The following is a 24,760-nucleotide window of genomic DNA, read 5'->3' as shown; positions in this document are numbered from 1 at the left end:
AGGCACTGTCTTCTCTGCAAGCAGTATTTCTTGCACATAGGCATTTTTTCCCAATACCACAACCAGGATGCTATTTGTGCTAACACACAGGTAGAACTTCATAATGATGTTTGAGACTTACGAGTACCAAAGAAAAGGCTGTTATGAAAGGCCAGAGGTACACGTTAATGAGAAAAGCCAAGCAAAACAGAATCCTGTATTAGTAAGAATGAAGCATGACAAGAAGTAAGAGAAAAGCCAAAAGGCCTTATCTTTGGAATTATCTGCTGTTGCAATTTAATTTCAGTTAATGGCATATGACTATGCCTCTAGCCTCCAGTATAACACAGGCTAGCCTTGGGCATAACTGAGTCATTTCCAAACTGAGTACCTGTCACTAACTCTTTGGAAAGTCATTCGTTCTACTGTTTAGAAAAAACAAATACACAATTTAAAGTTTCAAACTCCCAGGTATAATTCTCTGATTCACAGGTGTTACTGAATACATCTGCATAATTACAGGTTTCTGAGAAGGCTGTGCTCCCACAACCATGTGGCTTCACACTGGTAGAATAGCAACTGTGAGCTTAAAACGCAATCCTGTAAGTAGAATTTGAAACTCAGAAGACATCATATTATTAGCAAGTACTTTGTTGGCTTGCTAAACAAATTTTTACTATGTTTTTCTATATTGATGTGTTGCACTGTATTAACCTGAAGCGGATTAACCTTCATGGACAGCACATCATGCCTTTGTTATTACCAGACTCATTAAGTAATGGGACTTAGAGACAACTTCTCACTTCCTCACCACTGCTGAAAATTCAGAGGCACTTCAGGTAATTTTATCTCCAGAGGACTAATCAGCCTGTTGTTATGGGGACAGCACTGAGTCTCCTTGCTATTGTTTTCAGCATGGTGTTTCAGCAGCAGAACTCAGTACCAAGTGTGCTGAAGACTGCAGAAATGACAGGATTCTTTGATCTTTTGATATTGTCCCCTTCCTATTGTGCCAGTCTCCAACATTTTGACTGCTAGGTATAACAGTATTGTATGGAGTAACAATATATTTGAAATATGAAAAAAACAGTGAAAGGGAAGATAGTATCTGCTCTTCTTTTTAGGTCTTTATACAGCACAGAAGTCCCCTCTAAAAAACTCAAATTTCTCACCCACAGCATGCTACGCACCATACATGACTTCTTGACATTTACCTGAATAGATAATTTCACTGGCTTGCATTACTTCAAATAGATCTGTCTTTCTCAGGGTTAGGTGAACACATAAATATTTTCTCCAAAACAACTCCAGTAACAAATTATAACTGTTACCTAATAAGTTTGTTTTCAGATACGGACTGCTGAGCTATCATGAATTAGGCAATGCAGAGGGCTGACTTGATTGGGTTTTTTTAGTTGACCATCTGTCATGTCAACTTTCTTAGGTGACTAGAAACACACAATTATCACCTTCTCTGCATATCCTTTCACCACCTGTCTCTGCTTCAGATTGGTTTCTCCATCAAGGCCTGCTGTTTCAATGTAACAGATCCCATCCAGATCACTGGAATATAACAGCACCATGTCAGCAGGAATGATTTCATTACGTGAAAGCCGGACGAAGTCCCCAACATTGACATTTTTCCAGCATTCATCTATGTATTTCTTCTCCTTCCTGAAACACACGGAAGAACAGAGACTTTTTACAAATGCGTAATCTGAAAGTTCAGACAAACACACTGGAACTAGAAAATGTCTCAAATAACTATTTATGCTTCCAACCATTAAAAATCTCTGATAAGATAGTGCATTCAGCTCAAGCTGAATATAATTACAAAGAATCAACTCTGGAGTCCAAGCCATTTTTCTGGGAACTACATTCAAGACACCCTCTGAGAATTATTTTAGCTCTATTTAAAATTCAACACACTTGCTTCCTATATATTCATCATTCCAAGAAAGGAAACAGTGTTTTCAGTATTTCTCTTTGGGCCTTCACTTTTTCTTGCAATTATGCAACCAAGAACAGCTTATTCTCTTCTGATAAGGCCTTTCAAAAATGTCTGTCTCCCAAAATAACAAACATTTACCAGTAAGGAAAGAATATTCAGCAACAACTTCACTGATGCTCTGAATATAAATATTTGTATTTACAGAATTTTAAAGTATATTTTTTCGTTAATTTTTGAATGTAAGGTTCAAGGTCAGATTGGATTGGATTTTGAGCAAACTGGTCTAGTGGAAGGTGTCCCTGCCCATGGCAAGGGGGTGGAACTAGATAATCTCTAAGGTCCCTTCAACCATTCTATGATTCTATGAAGGTACCAAGACTCTGTAATACTCAGTGAAGTCAATAAAAGCTCATGCTTGTCAGCATTGAGTTGAAATTCTTTATTAGTATGAAATATCCAGGCATGAAGTAAATAAGTTTGAACCGTTTTCAACATTCCATTTATAGCTGCTGTTGTGTTCTCAGCTGAGATTAAGAATTTTCCTTTAATGTATAATCACAGCAGTTCATTGCAAACTCAGTGAAGTTTAGAGTGGTAAACAGGATGCAGGGTAAAAAGCAACAAAGAGTGCTTGAGGAGTTAGCCAGAGGCACACAGCAGCAGGTTAATGCAATGTGGGTGGATGAAACACACCTACAGTGACTGCTACAAGGACTGGAGTAGGTTTTTGTACAAACTATTACTGCCCTCAGTGACTGCTTTGTTTCCTGCCTTGAATGGACTAACCCAACAGCAATGTTTAAAGAGAGGAGCACGTACTCTCCACAGTCTTCATTTCTCAGTCATCCAGACTGGTGTATGGTTTGGGCTGCATTTTCTATTGAAACAGAAACAGACACTCCTAATGACAAAGAAAATATCAGAAAAACATTCCCTGTATTGAGCTTTGCACCCGTACTTTTCAGACCTGCATTATCTGATAGGATCCCTTAGAAAATACCTGTCTACAAACAGATGGCACAAGGCCCACACATTTAACCACTGTAATGATGACAGTTTCTCCACTGAAGATAAGGAGGTGTTTATATTGCTTTCAAAGTGCAAACAAAGCAAAACCAGGAAGCAATAAAAGCTGACAAAAATTAAAGTGATATAATGCACAACTGTTTTCTCCTTAAGATGCTCATCACTAATCTTCTATGCAGATGGAACACTGGCACAATGGAAAGCATGTAAAACTTAAAGCTACAGCCATGTCTATCAGAAGATGGATGGATTAAAAAAACTGCAGGAATCAACTTTTCATACCAGTACATCTCCACTGAAATAAAGACAAGGGAAAAAAAAAAGAGTTGAAGGAAAAAGTTCTAAAGTAAAATAACAAATTCCAAATTAATTATAGAGGCAAACAGAAAAATGGTAGGAAGAACTGCTGAAACACAATATGACTCTCTGAAGGTATGACTTAGGCTTTGATAGCTGCAAATCTGCTGACAAAGTAATTCTATTCATGAGACAAGAGATACGAAAACTAGTAATTTTTGTTTGTTTCTTTGCTTAGAACTACCCTTCAGGTATAGAAAAAACCTAAATCAGCATAACTTTCTGTGTAGGCCAATTTACCCCACTATGAAGGCCAAATGAGTCCAATTAGGATGCAACACCAACTGGAGCAGAATGCCCTGGTCACTCCAAAACAGCAACCTTTTACCTCACCCTCCAAACAGGATGGAAAGGATTTGAGAACCCATGAGGACAGTGGAAGATTACTTCCTCAGCCAGCTTGCATCTAGAAGAGTTAGAGAAAGGGTGGAAACAGAAAGGTAAGCAAGACAAAATAAGATCATAAGCGAAGAAAGCAATGGCATCACTAATGCAGTAAGATAAAAATATCAGGTGAATAGTTGTCAATTTCTGTCCCTGACTTCTACAGAGATTTTTCAAAGTGAATTGGAATTTCCAAAACCATAGAAGCATTTGGAAACTGCAGACCTTGTGACAAAGCAACCCTTTGATTTATTCTTGAAGAAATTATTTACAAGAGATTAAAAAAAGTACAAAATACTGGTACTCTCACATCCCTGTATTTTTTTCTAACTACTATGCATTTCAAAAAACTACAAAAAACTATTTGTCCATGCTGCCAGTGTTGAGATTAGCCCTCAGGTGATGGAAAATATTTCCTCTCTTAAATCACTGAAAACGTATGCTGCTTCTTTTTACTTGATTGACCTGAATGAGTCCCACTTTCTTTATGCCAGACTGGAGTCTTGGAGAGGAAAGAAAAGCTAAAAGTAAGGAAGAATCCCGTAGAAAGGATTTTTCTTTACAGAGCTCAGTTCCACAAAAAAACCCTGATTATTAAATTATGTCTGAATTCCAAATATATACAATGATTTGCATAAACATGTATTTGTAAAGAACAGTAATTACAACACATCTACTCACAAGGCTTGCAATGAAAAACAAATATACTTGAAGAGCTCTGCAGAAGAGGGAAGAAGAGAAGAAAAACATATCAGCCAGCAACATCATCTATCCTGCTTCTGATACAGCAGACGGATCATGCACATATTCTCTATCCAGTTCAGCACAAAGTCTAACAAAAAAGTGTAGCTGCCTTTAGTGGTAGGTCAGCATGGAACTAAATGTATTTTTCCATCATAGTCACCTCACCACTGCTCTACTAAAATGACATGAACTACACGATGCTCAAACAGAAATGCCTTTATACTTCATGATTCATAGCTATTTAAATGAGATCCTACTACTTTAGAATGATAACTTGGTCAAAATGCACAAGGACTTGATAACTATTTAACATCAGAGCAACAATTATAAACTAAACTAAAATGCACATTAGCACATCTTACTGTTTATTGATATGTTTTATTACTCCACAAGTGAAAAATGAGAAAGGGGAAAAAATTATAAGCAATATTATCACATTTTCAACACAGAAATAAACTTTCCTAGAAAAATCTGCTTCAGGCTCTGTGTATTTAAGACCAAATACAATAAATCTGATCCATCAAATGGATACAATCCACGGCTCTAAAAAGTAGCAGGTTGAAAACTCTGAAACTATGGATGTCAGACATTTGCTATAAGCAAAAGCAATTAAGGAGTAGGAGGTGGTGTCAGATTTGTCAAAAACCAGAGAAACTAGCATCTAGGTGCTCAGATAGACCTGTCAAGGCACTGAGACTGTCATGTTTTGTCATGGAGAACAGAGTATCGTAAAACTGGGTTTTATTATGAAAACCCTTAGCTTTGTACACAAGCAAGCCTCACAAGAGTTCAAGAAGCAAGGATAATTGGTCTTCCTGAAAATGCTTCATCACACAAATTATCTTCAGATACAAAAAGCTGGCCTACCAGCTTTCAGGCATGACAACTATTGCTTAGTTATGTTGAGATAGCAAGAAGAGCTGCTATATTGGGCACACAGAAGCCATGGAGGTGTCAGTATCTAACGTGTAAGTAAAATCACAGACAGAACATACAATGTATACAACTTTTCCACATGAACAAATGCACAGCAAGAAAATGACTGGAAATGGTATTCAAAATTACCTAGCTGTTCATCATGTTTACAATTACTATGTTGGATAAAATGCATGCACTGGAACAGGGGATTCTTGTTAAAAAAGTTAAGAAATTCTGAATTCGAATGTGAGATTAACGGAAGTTTAAGATAAATCAGCTCACATACAGTGAGCAATAATTTTTTGTACCAGTAGCATTTAATTCTCCTGAACCATGCCTCTCAGCTTATTTTTAAAACCAGACTAGACTATATAAAATACTTCATGACAAAAACTAAGGAGAAAAAAAAGTTACAAAGCCAAAACATTTAGAAGCACAATAAGGAATTTTCACTCAGGACTAATATGGCCACTGATTATTACACATTTTTGGTGAAGGGGGAAAAAAAAAAATCAAGCCAGAACAGAAGATCAGAAATTAATTCTGTTTCATTAACATTGGTAAGAGATTACGAGTAACACAGAATCTTCAGGAATATGAAGATCGAATGCTTCAGCTTTCTGGCAGTGAATTCTTTCAGGGTACATGACAATTCATAGCCAGAAATAATCCAGCTTCTCCCTTAAACCTTCTCTGCAGACATGGAAAAGAAAGAAAACACTTATCTTCCCTAATAGCCCAATTTCTTACTTGTTTTGAGCTCAAATTTTTATAGGTTGAATAGAACGTTTCTGGGAAAGTTGCTGTATATATTTGTGTTTGCCAACAAAATCTGTTTGGTTTTGCTTTGTGGTATAATATGATAGTCCAGACTTTTATGGTTATGAGTTAGTTCTTAAACTACCAAGAGAGTGTGGCAAATGCTAGAAGGCTGGAGATTCCATCTGCTAACTACCACATTACATTTAATAATTATATAGTACCAGACTGTAAATATGGTGCATGGGCTAATTAAGGTTACCTCTAGAGTACAAAGTTTAGGGTTTGGCATAAACCTAAACTAGCACATTAAGATTTTGAAAACCTTATTTTCACTGTATTGCCTTCACTAAGAAAAGGTGTGTCCTTAATGAAAAGAGGAAGATTTAAATGTGGTTTTGTACTACAGCAACTACTGTATGTTATTTGTTAAAGTGTTGAACTCCCAATCACTCCTCTCCAGCACCTCTCCAGGTGCTATTTGTGATGGCTACCACAACACATTAAAAGTGACATTTTCCAAAATACTTGTTTCCCTACATGGAAACAGAGCATGCAAGAAAGAAAAAGGGTTCACTATACTTCCTTTATCTTTGTATTTTACATGCTCAGAATATCCTTTTATGACAGGTATAAAAGAAAAACAATTTTGTGGGCAGCACCAACATACACTAAAAGAATGTTTTGCTAGTTAATTTAGAATATCATCAGTTTGCATTCCTATCTTTTTATTATCCCTGTATAATAACTGCCTATCAGCAAACCTCTTGCCACTAGCAGATTCCACTCCTGACTTGCACCCACAGTCTGCAATATTGCAGTCCTGCACGGTGAAACAGATGCTAACATTTGTACCAAACTGTAATGCACTCAAATAGAAAATTATCTCATTCTGCTTGGGCAAATGTTATTACATTATAAGTACAATATGATACCACTAATGAGCGATAAACTAGCAGCCTCTGAATTTCCATGGTGCTTACAGCCATTTTAGAGGAACTAAAAATACACCTTTCAAAACAAATGCTATGTACAACAATGCTTAACTAGTCAAAGTAGCTTGGTTAACACAGTATAAACTCATGCATGAACACGCCTCAAAGTATAATTTTTTTCAGCAAATTTTACACTAATTTGATACCCATTTAGCAAAACTGGTGATTGAGACTCAACTAGACCCTGAGCTACCTGATCTCAATAGCCCTGCTTTGAGCAGGGGGTTAAGATCAGATGACCTCCAGAGACCTTTCTCAAATTATTTTATGATTCTATGAGTATTCAGAAAGTAAATCAAAAGAATTATCAACAACTTTTCACATAATAGTCATAATCAAATAACAGCAATATACCATACAGACAGTTGTCTCTTACCTGCTATATACTTTAGTTACTAAGTTGTTTATCTGTTTATCCATTTTGTATCTTGAGTAATCTTCCAAACCATCCTTCACTGCAATAATTGTCAGAACCCCTACCAGAGGTAGCATTGTAATTTCTTTTTGGAAAGCTTCCACCAGAGGAACCCAATTTAGGACAACTAGAAATAGGAAATACAAATTGGCAACTCTGAAACAAAGAGAAAACACAGGAGTTAGCTGTACTAGCAGACAGTGATACTTATTTCCCCACTCCATGCTATATAGACATTTAAGTTAAGAGCAATTATCTTTTCTTCACCCCAACTGCAATTTAAGAATTAAGTATCCAGAACTCTGTTTTCACTCTCCAGTCAACAGATTACTTAGCTGCACTGCTGCTTAATATACATGACCAGACAATGCAGAAATCAAGAATTTTCCTTTATTTTCAAAACTGTCCTCCAGGCACAAGTTTTCTAGTAAAGCACTGGCAAACTTCCACTGTCTCAAATTTCCAGGTCTTTTAAACTTAATTTTATCATCTCTCAGGGGAGATGGCATGTCTTAAAAAGGAAGCCATCTTACAACCTCCCTGCATAACTTTACAAATCAGCAGTCCTCCAAGCAGAAGGAAGATGAAAAAAAACTGGCAAGAGAGAGAGACATGAAGGAAAGGGAAAAACACATTTACAGGAAATGAATTGAAAATCCTACTGCAGATTGGTGTGTGGCAGTGCTCCAAGAGAAAGAAATAGTTCAATAGTCCAAAGAACTGAATAAGTGGAAAGTACATAAGCTAAGAAGAAAAGGATTAGTCCAACACTGATATTTAGGACACTTTGGCCAAATAACACATATCTTTTCAGAAGTGATAAGCAGGTCAGGAGGAAGAATAATTTTTGAACAGAAAGCAACACACACACATTTAAATAAAAAGATTCCACTTCAGAAGAACTACCACAATCAAAAAGGAGTTAATTACCTGTGAAATTGTTCAAATAAATTCCGTGGTAAAAAATTCAGTAAAGTATACTTAGTAGTCCGTATTTTGTTGTTCATGTATAGTTTTGATACTTTTTCATACTCTTCTTTAAAATGTCCCAAACAGGGTATCACTATCCTATGTTTGCCAGTAGTTTTTGATGATTGATGGCACTTGCTACTTGAATTGCTGCTGCTGCTTTCCCTGCCCTCTGCTGATATCAGTCGCTGCCAACGGTATCGGGCCCAGCGGATGGGATCTGCCATTGCACCTGGAAGGCTTTATAATCCAAGGAATGTCGTCTACCTAGAAATGTTTTAAAATGCAGCAAATTACATAACAATTCTATAAAGGCTTTTCAACTAAAAAGTCACAGTTACAGCTTTGAATAAGCCCAGAGAAAATGTGATTTTCATATTTTGACTAAGAAAACCAACCCAGACAGTTAATAGGTTATGTGAGGCCAGGAACTTCTGCTTCAAAGCTTGAATTTCATCCACTCTTGCAGGATCCTAGAGTTTGATTACTCTGTTTAAAATGCACAATTGCTTTTTAATAGCAGCCCGTCCACCAATTTCTCATGCTACAGTATTAAAAAGGTGGACAAGCTGCTAATTCTGCAGGGAACAGTATTTTCAAATGCATGGCTACTATACAGTCATACATATGAACACTGATCTGTACACACATGGAAGAGATGCTTCAATTCATTTACACTGAGCCTGAGAACAAGTCTGAAGCTTGAAGGGTAGCAAAGTTTTCAAAAATGTTTAGGTACTGTCGAATGTGCTGCTGGTGGAGACCATTCATGGCTATGAAGAGTCTTCAATACACCTAGAGCTCTCAAAAACCAAATTAACACAGACCCACCTACACTGAAGTCAGGACTGAAGCAAAGAACAAAGTATTGAAAATTAAAGACTTTAAAAAGACGACTTCCTAAAAAGAGGTACAAATGTTGGCAGCTCAGCTACTAAAAAAACCCCAAACATCTACATTTTGGATGACATTCTTAAGTCTTGGCCATTTTGAGAAAACACCACTTCTTCACAATCTCTGCTGTGACAACTCAGCAATTTCCGACAAACAGATCTTATGCAGTGAGGGACCTTTTCAAGTAAATGTTTGTTTAATTAACAATGTGCTGAATTATCAGGGAGAGTTTTAACATGATTTCTTCTATTAAATTTATCAGACTCTCTCAAAGTTCTGTCTTTAGCATGAATCATACAGGGTGTGCCAATTAACCACACTTTTGCTTGAAACAATAACTCTTTGCCCAGTAATCTGACATATCCCTACATATTGTTATAATGTGCAATGTACTTGTAGAAAACTTAAATAAGTAAATGCTGCAAATTTTTTCAGGATGCCACAAGTGAGGTATTTGAGAGCAGGTTAGATTTGTAGTGAAAATCATGTTTGTCTTCATAAGACCAAGCAAACAAACATCTGATATTGATGAAGAAGCAGTAAAACAAACTCTTTCCAAAATTCCCAGGACTAAACGGTGTGCAGAAGTTTTAAATAGCAGATCCTGCTCATTCAATGAAAATTATACAAGCTAAATAACCTGTGTAGCTAAAATACACCTGAAAAATTTCAAACTCTCCTAAATTCTAGGTCTTTTCGGTTTTCATAATTTATTATCTTTTTTAGTATTTGATACCCAGTGACCACTACTTAAAAAAAAAAAGGGGGAGGGGGCACAGCAGAATGGAAGAGTACTGGACATTTTAACATGACAGCATGTTAAGATGGAATTCCTCACTACTAGATCTGGAGCTAAAGGTTTAAACTGCATTTGCAGTGTTGCAGAAGAGCAGTCACCCCTCACCACATACACACCCTTGACTCCTGACACAGCTCCAAAACCGCTGCCCCACCCTTCCTCATCCTTATTCAGAGAAGCAGAGCTTAGAAAGGGACAGGAAGCATCGCATTCAGTTGTGTGCACTGCAGATTTCTGCCAGTATCCCCAGTATTTTAATGTAACAGCTTTTAAGTAAATTTTGAAGATTTTACGGACCAGAAATAACTAACATGAACCTACCACACTGGAAGCATTGTATGAGAAACAACAAGTAATCTTCTATGATCAGAAAGGTGAATCAGAATTAACCAACATCTTGGGAAAAAAGTATCTAGACCTCAGACTCTGCCACAATGGCCTCTGACTCACCTGGGATTTGACAGAGCTACTACCTGCAAATGATTTTTTTTTAAAAATCATTTGCATCACCATTTTAAAATAGGATTTATGAGGTTTCAAACTTCAGAAATCTCTTTTGCTTTTTTTAACTATTGAGAGTCATTTTATTCTTCTTCCTCATTAAATCTGGTTCAGAAAGTAATGAACACCTTTGGTCAAAAGGAGTTTCATCAACTTCATGTTAGATATTATCAAGGATTAAGTTGCCAAAGATCAAATAAAAGCTGTTTTGAACAATTTTTCTAAGAAATCCCTTCCCTTAAAACATTACTTGACCCTCTTGTTATGCTATTTTTCATTTTAAATTCTTGAGTTCTCCAGCTAATGTGAATTAAAAGTAGTAATAAAAAATGGCAGATAATTCTTTAAACACTGGCAAACGACCCACAAGACGAGTTACTCTGAAGAACTATTTTTAGAATTTTATTTTAAAAAGTGTTTATGTTTAAAAAACCCAAGAATAACGTTCAACTATTTGAAAACAGGAAGCCTAAATGATTACATGCCAAGTTTTGAGGACAGTGTCATACAAGCTAGACCATCCTCATTTTCATACTATACACTCAAGTGAATACTACTTGATCTTGCTGAATGGCAAGAGCTGATACAGAGGTAATTCAGGTATGTCTTACACTCAAAAAGAAAAGTTTTTGTAGCAAGCTTACTAACGTTACATGATAATGATGAAACGTGGAAGGAATTATCTGACACCGGACATATTCCCTCATGTACTCTGATTGCTTCCTCTTTATATCTGAGATATGAAAAACTGGAAGGACTAGATATGGTTAGCATGAAATAGCTGGCTGTCATATCTTTGTTAAAGCAAGGCACAGCAGTGTCATTTTTACCACAGGACAGATCAACACTACATACTATCCACGTTTAACTGTCCTATATCACAATAAAAACAGCCTTTGAGAACCCTCTGCTAGTGGTAATACTGAGAAAACCCCTTCTTTAAATGGTCTGTACCCTGAAAGAAGGGTCTTTCATCATAAAGCCCAGTATAAGCATTCTCTTGCGTGTGTATTTCATGTCCATAATTTGTTTTCTTTTCCAACTATTTGCCTTCCATTTTCTCTTATAAATTCTGTCAGCTGCCAGTTCTGCAAAATATCATCTGCATATCTGCATGCACATCTTTGCTCCTAGCTTTCCTGCAGGGGGACTGAGCTGAGACAAAAAAATTCCTTAATTCCAGTTACATTATTGGTAGTCTTTTTCAAATCACTGACCTCTCCCATACTAGATCATTTCTTAATATTGTCAGCAAAACAAATGCACAGATAATTTATTCTATGTTTATGCTCTGGAACTGCACCTTACTATTATGTTGTGGTCATCTGCTCACATGTCACTCTAAGTGCCTTACCACTTACCTTGGCTTCTCTTGACCACTTCCTCCCTTCTGACAACATCCTTCTCTTCTGTTGTGATCTCCAAATAGCTAGTCCTCGTTCTTCTTTCAGAAAATTCTTTGTTAAATACACTTGCCAAATGACACTTTTGACAAGAATGTTTCTCAAACCATGTTTATGGTGTGTGTTTCTATTCTGTTCCTTCTCAGGCAATGGGCAATAGGCCTTCTGTGCTATCTGCTGATTTCCAGCAGGAAGTAATAGATCAATTCTTAGCAAACAAATGCAATCCATAAAATTGCACTAGCTTACCTGAAAAATGTCTACAGCACCCAAAAGGGAAGCAATTCAGACAGTGCATCTCCCCAGCAACATCCCTTTGCTCTCCATCTGAATATTTCAGGATGTTCTCCAGGTCTGAGGTTCTGGGTGGCCAGGGAAGATTAAAAATGCTGACCTAGATACAGGTCACACTACACAATGCTAGGGAAGAGTGGATCATCCCTGATCCACACAAAAGTCCCATTTAAACATCGTGGTAAATGTTACTGAGCAGGTTCATTAGCACTTGTGTCACTACACCGACAGAACTATACAGGCTAAATGTTAAAACCTCCTTCTAATCATCTTTTAAAACTCAGAAGCTATTAGACAATGGAGAAACTTAAGGGAGGCAGGGCCTGAAAATTAATTTACACTCTGAAGAACAAGTTCATCTCTTCTCCTAAGGTTTGCTACTTTCTCTGTAACATGCGATTTCACAATTTATCATGTGTCTTTGCAAGCCAATGTGAAATATGCAGAGACACTCTAATATGCCAAATAGATCTGGATAAGGCTTGTGCTGCCAATTTATGGGACAAGCAGCCAAAAACCCGCAGGAATCAAAACTTCAATTTTAAGAAAAATACGTGGTTACTTGCAACCATGTATTCTGAGTTATATTCATAAATTTATAAATTTTATATTTATATATTTATAAATTTATAAATTTATAAAAGGGATGTTAAGAACTCTTGAATTAAGAGTGGAAGGCAAACGCTATTAAGAAAAGTGAATTTCTGTGGCACTATTTTGCCATGCACTCCTACCTACAAAGTCTAATTTAGTATGGGCAACACTGAAAACCTGCAAGCTTTGAAATGCCTTGGATCTTGGAAAGGAAATTTCTTGGCTGTGAGTATGGTAAGACAGCCATCGATAGCTGTTCACAACTAAAAAGCAATCAGCAAGCTGCATAAAAACCCAGGAAGTGCCAAGGCCCTGACACAAGATAACTTAATAGTAAACCACACATGCAGTAGTATTGGTTCATGTGCTGCAGATTGGGAGCAGTATAAAAAACCAAAAAAATCTGCTTCACCTTGGGTAAAATTATGTAGGATGCCAATCAGATCTTGTACCTACAGACACAACCAAAGGATGCACTAACAAATTTCAGATGAGCTATGTATTTCTGCTCCAGGTAATCAGTTCCAAAATAGAACTGAAGGCTGCTGAAGAGCGATCCTATGTGCAAATATTAAACCTCCTTTTCTCCATTCACGAGAAAAGTTCTGCTTTACACCCTGTTCTCATGCGCCAAATTGGTTTCAAAATTGTAAACCAAAACCTTCCAGGTTAAGTGTCCCTCTTTTATGACCATCTTTCCACACAAGTGTACCTTTAGATTATGGTCACGCAGTATTTAATCACTACAGATGCTTTGGTATGTGTGAAATTCACATTAATGTCACAGTAAGACTAAGGTGTGGGCCATGTTAAAAATTTATACATGATACCGAACCATGTGATTTTTTTTGTAGCAGTGTACACTCCCTATGTTATCATAAATAGCTCTAAAGGAAATGGATCCATACTGGCAGTATTGCTGTTTTTTAACTATGCTGATTTACTCTAAGGGCCCAAACTCTGTTGCGTAGATGAGTTTTAGGGTACTTACTGAATTTATACTGAAAGTACCTGTTACAGCAAGAAACTGTACTCGAGTTCCTAAAATCCTAGATTAGGTCTCTGACTGGTTTTTCTTTTCTTCTTCTGGTTTTCTAAGACACCTACACTGTCAGCTATTCAAGAGTTCCAGAAACTCCCAAGGCATCCACTGAGGTTTTCAGGTCTAATACTGTAAGGTTAGTGAATTTTTGATAAAACCTACTCTTGTATAACCTCAGGAATACAATCAGCTATTTGTCAGAGAGCAATAAAACCTGCTCACTGTTTGGGGATATTTTGAGAGGAATAACCTGTGAATCCACTGTAACCACTAGAGAGTTTCTGCAAGATAGCAAAACATCAATCTTGAGATGGTTTTTCAGGCCTGAAAGTGAGAAGTGACCTACAGCAATTCAGGGCTCAACTATAAATGTGTATCTTCAAAAGTTTTATTAATAAAAATGAAGCCAAAACATATAGAAGCCTGAAAAAAAATGCAAGGAGTTAAGAACACTCAAAGTCTGACCCTAGTAACCCCAAAACTATTTGAGACACTATAGTATTAGCGCTGTGAGTAGCTGAGTTAAAAGTTAACATTGAATGGAACAGCTCTTGCTTCTGCCTCCTGCTCCTATCCCTCCTTGATAATCGATCTGCTGCTTACTGAACCTGGTTCTCACTGATCTGCAAGACCTTTTACTAACTCAAAGACAATAACATTACTGGATTTCCCAATCCATTGTTACAGCTGTGAAAGCACTCATGTTGGCACAAGCAAAGTGGGACAGGAATGTCAGATTAGAGCGACTATCTTTGAGTACTTATGTAGAGCACTTGGTCCTGATTTTAGCCTAGTTTTCATTAGAAATATATATCAGCTCTGGCTATTGCCTTTGAAATTCAGATTATCCACAGCAGTGGCAAGTAACAGAAGAATGTGATCCTTGCCTGTCAGTTCTATCTTTTGCTCCTGTAAACCATAATGCCCACAGCCTAACTGTAAAGATTCACTCTAAAACAATGGCTTCAGACCAGCTTTTGGGGTACACAAGAGTTAAGTGATTTAAATTCCACTCTGATTTTAGGTAAACCATTTAGTGCCTCTCTGCTGCAAACCACCATTTATGAAAAGAGGAATAATGAAAATTCACTTCTCTCTTGGTGATGACATGAAGACAAATACGTTTTAAATAAGAGGTTTCTCAAAACTATGGTCATTGGTGAGTACACGAATACCCTACACATATTGATTTAGTACTACAATAACAGTCAATTTTGATATTAAAAGCACCTTTTTCTTCAGTAGTGGTATTTCTGACAAGAACTTTGATTTTTCTTTCTCATCTTCATGAATATTTTTTCATCACTAAGCCCAGTAACTATTATTGTGGTCCAATCCTGTGAGTGCCCTGTGCTCTCTGCACCCCTGGGTACTTCCCTGAAGCTCCAGGAATTTCCCTGTGACTTACATGGACTTAAGTCTACTTCTTTACCATAAATCTGTAAAGTACTAAAAAGCTTCCACCTCAGTCACTACCGCGAGCTATTAAAACAATGGCTTTTGTTTCTGGAGTCAAAGTCTTCATTACCTTTCTTTCTGGTCTGCTGCCAGAGCAGCTCAGTCGAGGAGATTAAAATACGCGGGGGTGGCTCGTGGGGCAGGGGGTATTTAAAGACATAAAGGTACAAATCGCCCTTATACCCCGAGCGCCCGCCGTGCTCTGCAGGGGCCGTTCCGGGCTCCTCAGCGCTGGCCCTGCAAAACGCCGCCCGGCTCGGGCAGAAGGGACCTCTCTCCCTCCGCCACCGCTGCTTCCACGTTTTCCCGCGCCAGGTCCCGGTCCAAGTGCCCAGCACCGGTGCTTCCCCACGGACCCGACCCCGCAGCCGAGCCGCCCACCTGAACCCCCGCCGGGCTTACCGATGGCACCGCGCACATCCCAGCGGAATGGCCGCGCCCGGCGCTCCCGGCCCGCCTCCTCCCGCCCTCGCCGATCCCGCCTCTTCGCCTCTTCCCGGCTCCGCTCTTTCTTCCCCGGGGAGTGACGGAGGCGGGGCACCCTTCCCAAAGCGGCTCCTTAGTAAGTCCTACTGCTCCGCGACAGGGCGGGGAAGCTTTGCTCGTTGCCGTAGGGTCCGTAGATGGTGCTTACCCATCCAGAGGTTACTTATTGTTTTAAGGCTTTTTTTTTTCTTCTTTTTCCCCTTGAGGCCTCAGCAGATGGAGGCTGTGGCAGGAGTGTGGCTGTGACAGAACCTGACGCTCTTGACAGCTTGTCAGGGAAATTGATGTTCTTAATCTTTTGCCATGACAGTCTGAAGGCAGCTTGGCCCATCTAAACATAAAGTTTTTTAGCCACTAGGCTAATCGAGGATAGCAGTCTCTTGTTTTCTAGGAAGTAAGCCTCTGGATACTGTCCAAATTGTCTTAAACAGATTACTGCCATCGGGAACCTCAGTCAGTTGTTTTAGCAATAGTCCTTTTGAAGTCCCACACTGTCCTTTTTGCTCTAACTGTCTACCAGGGCACTCCTGAAAGCTGCCTCTTACAGTGAAATCACATGGCCTTTTACATGAAGAGTGAGGATTCCTGTGCAACAAACCAACAGTAAAGGTTAATTGCGGATCCCTTGGTCCCTACTGAAATACACTGGGATTACCAGTACCTGTCCAGTGTCAACAATGAATTCCTGACAGAGAGTTGGGAGGGCTGTGCTGAGCAGTGGTAGTTGGCTGTGCTCTCCTTCCCATGTGCATGGTGTTGTTTTCCTCTGTTGTCCTGCATTTCAGCAGGCCCTGCACCCCTGACCAGACACTGAAAACATTTTGGGTATGTTTCAGTGAACAGCAGCTGATGATCTGTTCTTTGAAGTGCCCATGTGGCCAGCAGGAATTTCAAAACACATTTGTGTTTCGGATGGAATAAAAATACACCTACATGAAGGAAGGCCATAACTGCTGCCTTGAAATTATGCAGGTTTATTCTTGGCAGGATAAGATATGGAGTTTTGTTTCCTTGCAGGATCCACCACCTTTGCTGTATCAGGTGCTGTAGGAAAGAGCAAGCAACTCTGAGGAGGGCAGAGCAAGCTGCTGCAAGACACAAGGTGATAGTAGGTGTGCCAAAACCACTTTATGTGGTTTAATTGGTTAACATTGATTTATTGGAACTTTCATCTTGCAGAGATGTTTGAGAAAGAAGAGAACATCACACAGCTCATAACAAAATAACCAGCTCTACTGTCATCACATTGGATAATTCATAATGCAGTCTCACATTTCCCATTTCATTTTTTCATGTATGTGAGTCCATTCTGTAAGCCTAGAACTACAAAAAGTATTATTTTGTTTCCCTTGTTTGCCCAGCAGTAACAATTGCCTCAATTAGGCCTGCACAACAGTGCAGTGCAAAAATACCTGATCAAACCATAAATGAGCTAGTTTGGCTGCCACAAAGAGCACAGCTGCCTTAGTGCAGCTAATTAGATATGTTGAAGCAGAGCATATGAGCTGTTTGGAGAGGTACAACTGGTTAGGTGCATGAGAGGCGTTGCTGTCTCCTGACTTGGCCATTACATATAAATATTTTCACTTTTTTCCTTTCGTACAACTGTCCAGTAGTATGAATGGTCTTGATCCCAAGCATGCAAAGCAACCATCCAGAATGTCTGAAGTGTAATTAAAACTATCTTCTCCCAAGTATCCTATGGAAGAGTAACTGCAAAGAACACAGTCACCAGAGGTAATGCTTCACTGAGAAATCTCACTGACAGCTTTTCTATGTGGAGGTAATAACACTGTCATCCACACAGATATATCCTTTTTTTTTTTTCCAGAGAGTTCTGCAGGTGTCTTTTATATCACCTCCTGAATATTCATATGCCAAGGGGAAACTAAGGGCATTGTGAGAGCTGTTGATGACTCCAGAGCAGTTTGAGAGCTCTTTGTGTACAACTCCCCTATCTGTTCATGGCTGTGATAACTCTGCAAGTACAAGCATGAACAACTCATCCTGCTGTGCTCATATTGGCACTGTTTGGGACACATGAAAGAGAGGAACTTACGTCACAGCAGCTGTCAACCTAACAGGCTGGCAGACTGAAAACTTTCCCATGAAGGTCTGAAAGGAAGATGGAAATTTGTCATAGCATGCTATCAAATGTTTCCCAGAGCACCACAAGTTAATGAAATGCTAGGAACCTGGGTATAATTCTCCTCTGGAGAATCATACCCAGTGATGATTCCAGTGCCAAATCCACATAAATAGCAGTGCCAGTGGGGTTTTGAGTTTGTAGACATAGATGGTTATCATTACTGCAGGATGGATGCTCCTGGATCAGCTTACTAAGTACAAGGTGCATTCATATCAGGTCAGTGGATGTACCTGAGAGATTCGGTGTGCATTTACAGTGTAATAGTGACATACTATGATATAAGCTCCAGTTTAAATATTGAAGATGTGGTAGCATATTAATAATAATTTATAGCCAGAAAGGGAATTGATTATTATCCAGTAATTTGTTTTTCATGTTTTTCCTCCTTAACTCCGTGGTAAACCCAAATAATTTAACTGCACCAGAGATTTTGCCAAAAAACCCTTGAATTTTAAATTACACTGAATTATTGTTTACCAGATCATTGGCTAAATTATGTGTTTAGAGTCCTAACCAATGTTGCCAGTGCAAATTAAGCTGTCTGTTGTGCACATCACTAAGGTAATTTCTTACTGCAAGATACTCCAATGTCCTCAGATATATTTCCTGGCAGGACCCCTATCAGGAAATCCTGACAGGAGGACAGATACACAATGAAGGAAACAGCTGTTTATTTGTTTAGGCTGTGTGTAGCTAAGACCTTTATTTACCATACACTGTCTAAATCTGCATTAGTTTAGTGATTTCATCGTGAGGAGATTGGGTTTATCACTGGAGTGAGCATTTCATAAATAGTCATGAATTTTCCTTAGTTGCTTCCTGTGAGACAAGGAGGTATTACTACTTCCAAGTTACAAATAAAAAGCTGAAACAAGGTAGAAAGTGTTTGTTAGTGATTCTGGAACTACATACTGAGTTTGAACGATCTAACATTTGTTTTAATGTTTTTACAGTGGAAGATATATTCTGTGCATATTATGTACATTTTGCAAATCTTGAGAGAGGTAGACTAGGTATGTAAATATTATTGTGGGAACTTTCCTGAAAGGCACCTTCAGGGTCATTAAATGCTTGTTATTGCAAACATGCCATGTAATCTGGTTCATAGACCGACTGAGCTTTACCTTAAAAGTAGTTAAGTATTTTGCTCATATTACTGTACTAGAAAACTATTCCAGAGCATGGTTGCTATAAGGGTTAAGAATTATCTTCCAGCTTCTAAACTCAAACTTATACCCATTAGCTATTATATTAGCAGTGACCACTGTTTCCATTAAATAATTCTTTTTGTTCCTGGTGTTTATCAATCCATCTTTGTTTTGCTAAAGTAAACCAGATAAGAATGAATTATATCAAACTGAATGAAGGCTAACTAAATTTTGAATAAAAGTGTCCAGCCAAAGGTGTATAACAAATCCATTCAGAGCTTAGTTACGGTTGGATAAATTGCTGACACAGCTTGTGTAGAAAAGTTTTAAGGGAGTCACTGACTAAAATATTCACTCGTGCAATCCCCATGCTTTGCCTGTGGTTTATACCATTGTGTTTAGGCCACTGCAGAATGCCAGGAATCAGGAAGCTTGTGTTATATCCCAGTTCTGGAGGGCAGTTATTAGCAGTCAGTAGCAGTTGTTGGTTTTGGCGTAGGACTTCCTGATTACCACTCACTGTGGTTTAGCTGTCATGTGTTTTGGGAACTTCCATCCTGAAAGTCACTAAGATGATGAGATTTTTTGTTCTAGAGATTTTCATTCTGTTCTGCAGAAAGTAATTATCAACTAGAATTCAACAAGAAATCTGAAAGTCTTTCACTTTTAAGAGACTCTGAATTACCAGGACAAGCAGAAAATCATCTTAAATGAGACACAGTGGTCTTACTGCAGCTCCTAGTGCAGCAGGAATTTACTTCTTATCTTGTCATTTGTACTTTATTCACTAGGGAAGCTGAATTGGTAATCTATAGTGAGACTCCAGCTTCTAACAATCCTGGGTCACTACTCATGAACTAACATGAGAAGACACAAAAGTAACCCGAAAGAAAGGGAACACCATCTAAATCTGCTACTTCTGGACTGATGGGAAAGTGTGCATGGTTGGAAATTAGTTCTAGCTAAGTGGAATTGCACACACAGGAGCTTTGATGCACTTGGGTCAATTGCTTTATCCTTTCTTTTTCTGTTTATTTTGATGTGGCAATTTCCCATGGCTAATCTTCAGCCTTATCTACAGCTGTAAACTTGTCATTAGCTTGTTTACACTGTTACAGATTCATTGCGCGTCAAAACACTTTTGATATGCGCTTATGTACTTATATGCCTTCCTTTTCATTGTATATGTAAGCAAGTTGACCTGTTGATTTTATTTGGTCCACAAAATAACCTTAATTGTACATCTTCTTTTTATCAAACCACTCTATCAGCTAATGAAATTACCTGAGTCAGTGATATCAAATGAACTATTTAGTAAATATTGCCTTTTTTCTCTCTCTTGCCTGTAGAAAGTTATTAACTGGGCTATAATATTTTTCATGTTTTTTGGTTGTGGGTTTTTTTCCCATTAACTTTTGTTTACAGCTTTTCTAATTCAAATACTGCTGGCTGCCAATCAAATTTTGTCAATATTCTAACGTAGTTACTTATGTCACAATTACTGTATCCATTTCTTGAACAAATAAAAATAATACTGCAGATAGATATGAAGATATCATTTAGACTTTTGATTCTCTCAGGTATTTTCCAAAAGGGAGAATTCAAGGCTGGTTTACCATAAGATGGTTAATATAATTTTAGGAAACCTTGAATCAGATCAAAAGTGTCCACAAGACACCACACTGATAAAAGCTCATTTTTATGGCTCATATATATTTAAACAATTTTGAAGGTGAAACTTTGTCCCAGCAGACATTATGTCTGATCATCTCACCTTCTAGAGCCAGTGTAAACTGATATAAAGTGTAAACCAAGATAGACCAAGACCAAGCCAAAGCACAACTTTAGTTAACTTGGAAGAAATGTTACCACATGTGTGTTTCTGATCCACTTGGTTAGCCCAGTACATCACAGATCCAAGATTAATTAATGAAAAGCCATACCCCTGGTAAAGATAAGAGAGATTTATACTTTTAAAGGTATTGTATGTCAAGTTCAAACTTAGAAGAAAGCCTAGGGTTTGCTTTTATCTAGCACTATATGTGACAATATTAAAACAACTGCTCTTTGCTAGGATTTTATGTCATATAATGCATTTTAAATAACATATGGAAAAAACATGTCATGTCCTCAAGTGAACAATTTATATTTTCTTCTTATTTTCTTTGTATAGGTAGAAGAACTATATGAGGAAAACTAGGAAAGTAAACATAATTGTATATTTTCTATTTTAAGTCACTCAGTATTTCTCAAAAAATATTCTCAAAACTATGAAATGAAAATTTCCTACTACATTCTTTGCTGTATCTTCTGGAAGAACAAGTAGACCGCATCTTCACAATGCAAAGAAATTTTCTAGAGAGCTCTCCTCCAGACTTTGCTCCAGAGTAACTCTAAATAACAGCAAATGTCAGCTACTTCATTGAAAATAAAAAATACTTCTACTGATGCTGTAACATCAAACCATTGCAAACCTGGTGTGAGCAAAATACTAATCAAAGTACTATTGTCACCAGCGTCATCAGTGACTAAGCCACAAGAAAATTGTTTGCCAATGTAAAAAAGTGCCTCTCTTCTTTTTGTGTCTTTGCTAATTTGAGACACTCTCATGCTGGGGGGAAAAAAAAAAGAAGAGAAATTACAGTAATATGATTCAAAGCAGAATTTGCCCCAGGAGTCATGGAGGACACGGGTTCAAGGCGATTATACAACTGCAGTGACAGTTACCAAGGTTTGAAAAGTTGGTAACTATAAGGAAGTTGTCCAGGACTCTTACAACTGCTTCCCAAAATCCACTTTTCACATTAATACTTGAATACTTAGTTAGCTTTGTGAGATGATGTTACTTTCAAATTATTTGTTTTGATTTGTTTTGGTGAAGTCTATTAATTATTTCTCTTATGCAAAAGTCAAAAGCAGAAGTAGGAAGTAGAGGTGTGAAAAGCTGCCCCTTAATATATTATTTAGAGACCCCAAAGAAGTCCAGACAATCTGGCCAGCACAATGTGCTGCCAAACTGGACACAGACTGACAAGACTGAGAAAGGCCATTTGACTTGGGAGCAAGTTGGCTCCTTTTACCCTGGAAGGGATTGAGTTAAAAAAGCACCGCTGGGCTGTACTGGCAAAAGCACTCTTACTGTGGATGTAGCTGTATAAACAAACTGCTTTTTCTTAGTCTGTCAGAATTACTTTCTCTTTATATGCCTTAATTGAAACAACCTCTCAGCAAAAACAGAATATTGCCAGCGTAACTTTCACCAACTTTCATTGCTTTAAAATTGCTGCAATAAAAATTAAATCTATAGTAGCTACCATAGTAGCTCTCAACTCAGAGTTATATAATAAATACAGTCCATGAACTCCTTGTGTAGATGAGGGGAGATGCACCTAGTAGGGTGTTTATTACTTTAGGAATACATTCTCTCTGCTGCTATTACGATGTGTTGGTACAACTTGCTATGCAGCATATTCCAGCATCTACTAATTGTTGTTTACTAATAGGGCTAATTTACCTACAGGGCATTTTTTTTTCTGTTTTATGATGTCCAGAGATTATTGAAAAGCACCAACACACTCTTACCATTTGTTATTAATACTGAAATCTTAAGTTTAGGCTTAGAGAAGGGAGGGAATATTTGGCTTATGGTTTTACTGCATCTGCCCTAAATGGCATTACTAATTTTCTGTTGTCGTTGTCATTTTGCATTCCAGACACTACAATCATTAGACCTACTCACCGTGAGTAAAATTCCAGTCCTGACACATACCTAGTATTCAGTTTACTTAAAATTCTTAAGCATGAAGAAAGGGACATAGAGGAATAGAAATGGTGACAATAGATTTTTCCTTATAAGATGATAGCAATAGAGCAGATAAAAATAAACTCTCTGCATGTTCCCTGAGCACAGTGTAAGAAATAATGGGCCTGAATTGTAGGAAAGGAGAGTTAGGAGAATATTCATAGATACTCTTGTAGGATGGAAGACGAAGACTCCTCCCTCTCCCATCAAAGAAGTTTATGCAAAGAAGTGTGTCGGGGACAGGGGAGGAAGGGCAGAATAAGTCTGTGCCTGTCCAGCTGTTTACAAAAGATGGTGACCAGTGTTACTTGTGAGCAGAGTCCCAGTTATTGACTCTAGTTTGTCTTGAGTTATGAGCTGTTGCTTTAGTAGACATATGGCTCAAGCCAACTATAGGCTCCTTGGACTATACAGAAGGTCACTCTTCTGGTCTGAGCTATTTCCCTGCCTCTGTCCTGCAGAATACTGGGTGTGATACCAGGTTCTGTCTCTTCCACTACCTCAGCCAGGCAGGTGTCAGAGATGTATAGTTCAGATGTTTTACAAACTTATGATATTAATTTGTTTGATTTTGAGTAATATGTATGAGATTTTTCCCTATCTGGTACTTCAAGTATTTTTGGAGTGTCTCCAGCAATAGGAATTCCTCTCTAAAAATCTTACCATGTAGCAGAGAGATCTTTTCAATGATCTCTTCAGTGTGTTTTTGTCTGTGAAAGGCAATAAGAGTTTGGTATATAAATTGTGTGTCTCTAAGGTGAACCAGAAGAATCTCCCTCAGAGGTATTGCTAGTTCTTCAGTGCAATCTGTCAGAAGGACAGAATTGCTGCAGAAACCAACAAGAGAATTTTGAAATATCAGAGTAAGAAGTGAAATCAAGAACATTTAAGGAAGTTCCTCTTGTTACCTCTCCTTACTGGGAACAGGTAGAGCAGACAAGTGTAAACCTGTGGACATAGACTGTATCCATTATGTATCACATACTGTACTCTTCATATCTCAAAGAATAAATACATGAGCATTATATTTACAGAGTGGGAAGAGGGTGGAGGAGAACCAAAACATCTCATGCTTTTGTGTGTTTAAAATTTACAAGTAAAATTATTTAAGAAACCAATTTTTCATTCAGGAGGAGTCATAACTATGGATTATGAAGAGCGAATAGCTGATAAAGTATCTTCTATGCATCAGTGTCACGTTGTTCATCCAGCTTCACTTACTATGAACTTCACTGGCTGGTCAAAGTGTAAAAATTAGAAACATTATTTTCAATCTCCTTCAGCTGTAGCATATCACTATGAGCATGTTTATATGTAAGCCTCTACAAAAGCTTTCAAGATTCCTGGTTTAATAATTAAAGAGGTTCCCTGATTAATATTAATTTGTCAGGCTGTAGTTTCAGGACCAATTTCATCTGATCTAAGTATGGGCTGCCAGAAGGGGTAGTTCTGTCTTCCCCCTCAGTACCAAAGAGGAAAAAGAGACAGAGGTCTGTTTCTTCTGTCAGAAGTAGTGCTCTGTTCCAACCTGGCTGAAATCTAACCCATGAAAAACACAAACCAGTGCAAAAATAATTTGTTTTCAAACAAATTGCAGTTTCATCCTGTGCTGGCATAAGGGTCAGGGAGAGGGAGCAGAGCTGGCAACAGGGGCAAGGGAAACAGTGGAACCTCCCTTTTCCTACATTTAGCT

The 24,760-nt window shown here is 38.0% G+C and overlaps 1 protein-coding gene across 1 annotated transcript in view; it reads right to left on the bottom strand.

Annotated features, from left to right (window-relative positions):
- Window positions 1-15,941, bottom strand: part of ATP10D (ATPase phospholipid transporting 10D (putative)) — a 44,593-nt gene extending 28,652 nt beyond the window's left edge. Inside the window, 4 exon segments of the mRNA XM_032685324.1 lie at window positions 1,449-1,653; window positions 7,490-7,684; window positions 8,459-8,764; window positions 15,885-15,941. Coding sequence (XP_032541215.1) covers window positions 1,449-1,653; window positions 7,490-7,684; window positions 8,459-8,724 — 666 coding nt within the window. The 5' untranslated portion in view covers window positions 8,725-8,764; window positions 15,885-15,941.
- Between the last annotated feature and the right edge of the window lie 8,819 nt (window positions 15,942-24,760).

Source organism: Chiroxiphia lanceolata, chromosome 4 (genome assembly GCF_009829145.1).
Source record: "Chiroxiphia lanceolata isolate bChiLan1 chromosome 4, bChiLan1.pri, whole genome shotgun sequence".
Taxonomy (NCBI): Eukaryota; Metazoa; Chordata; class Aves; order Passeriformes; family Pipridae; genus Chiroxiphia; species Chiroxiphia lanceolata.
The sequence above is the reverse complement of the archived record's forward strand: the minus strand, read 5'-3'. Positions and strand labels throughout refer to the sequence as shown.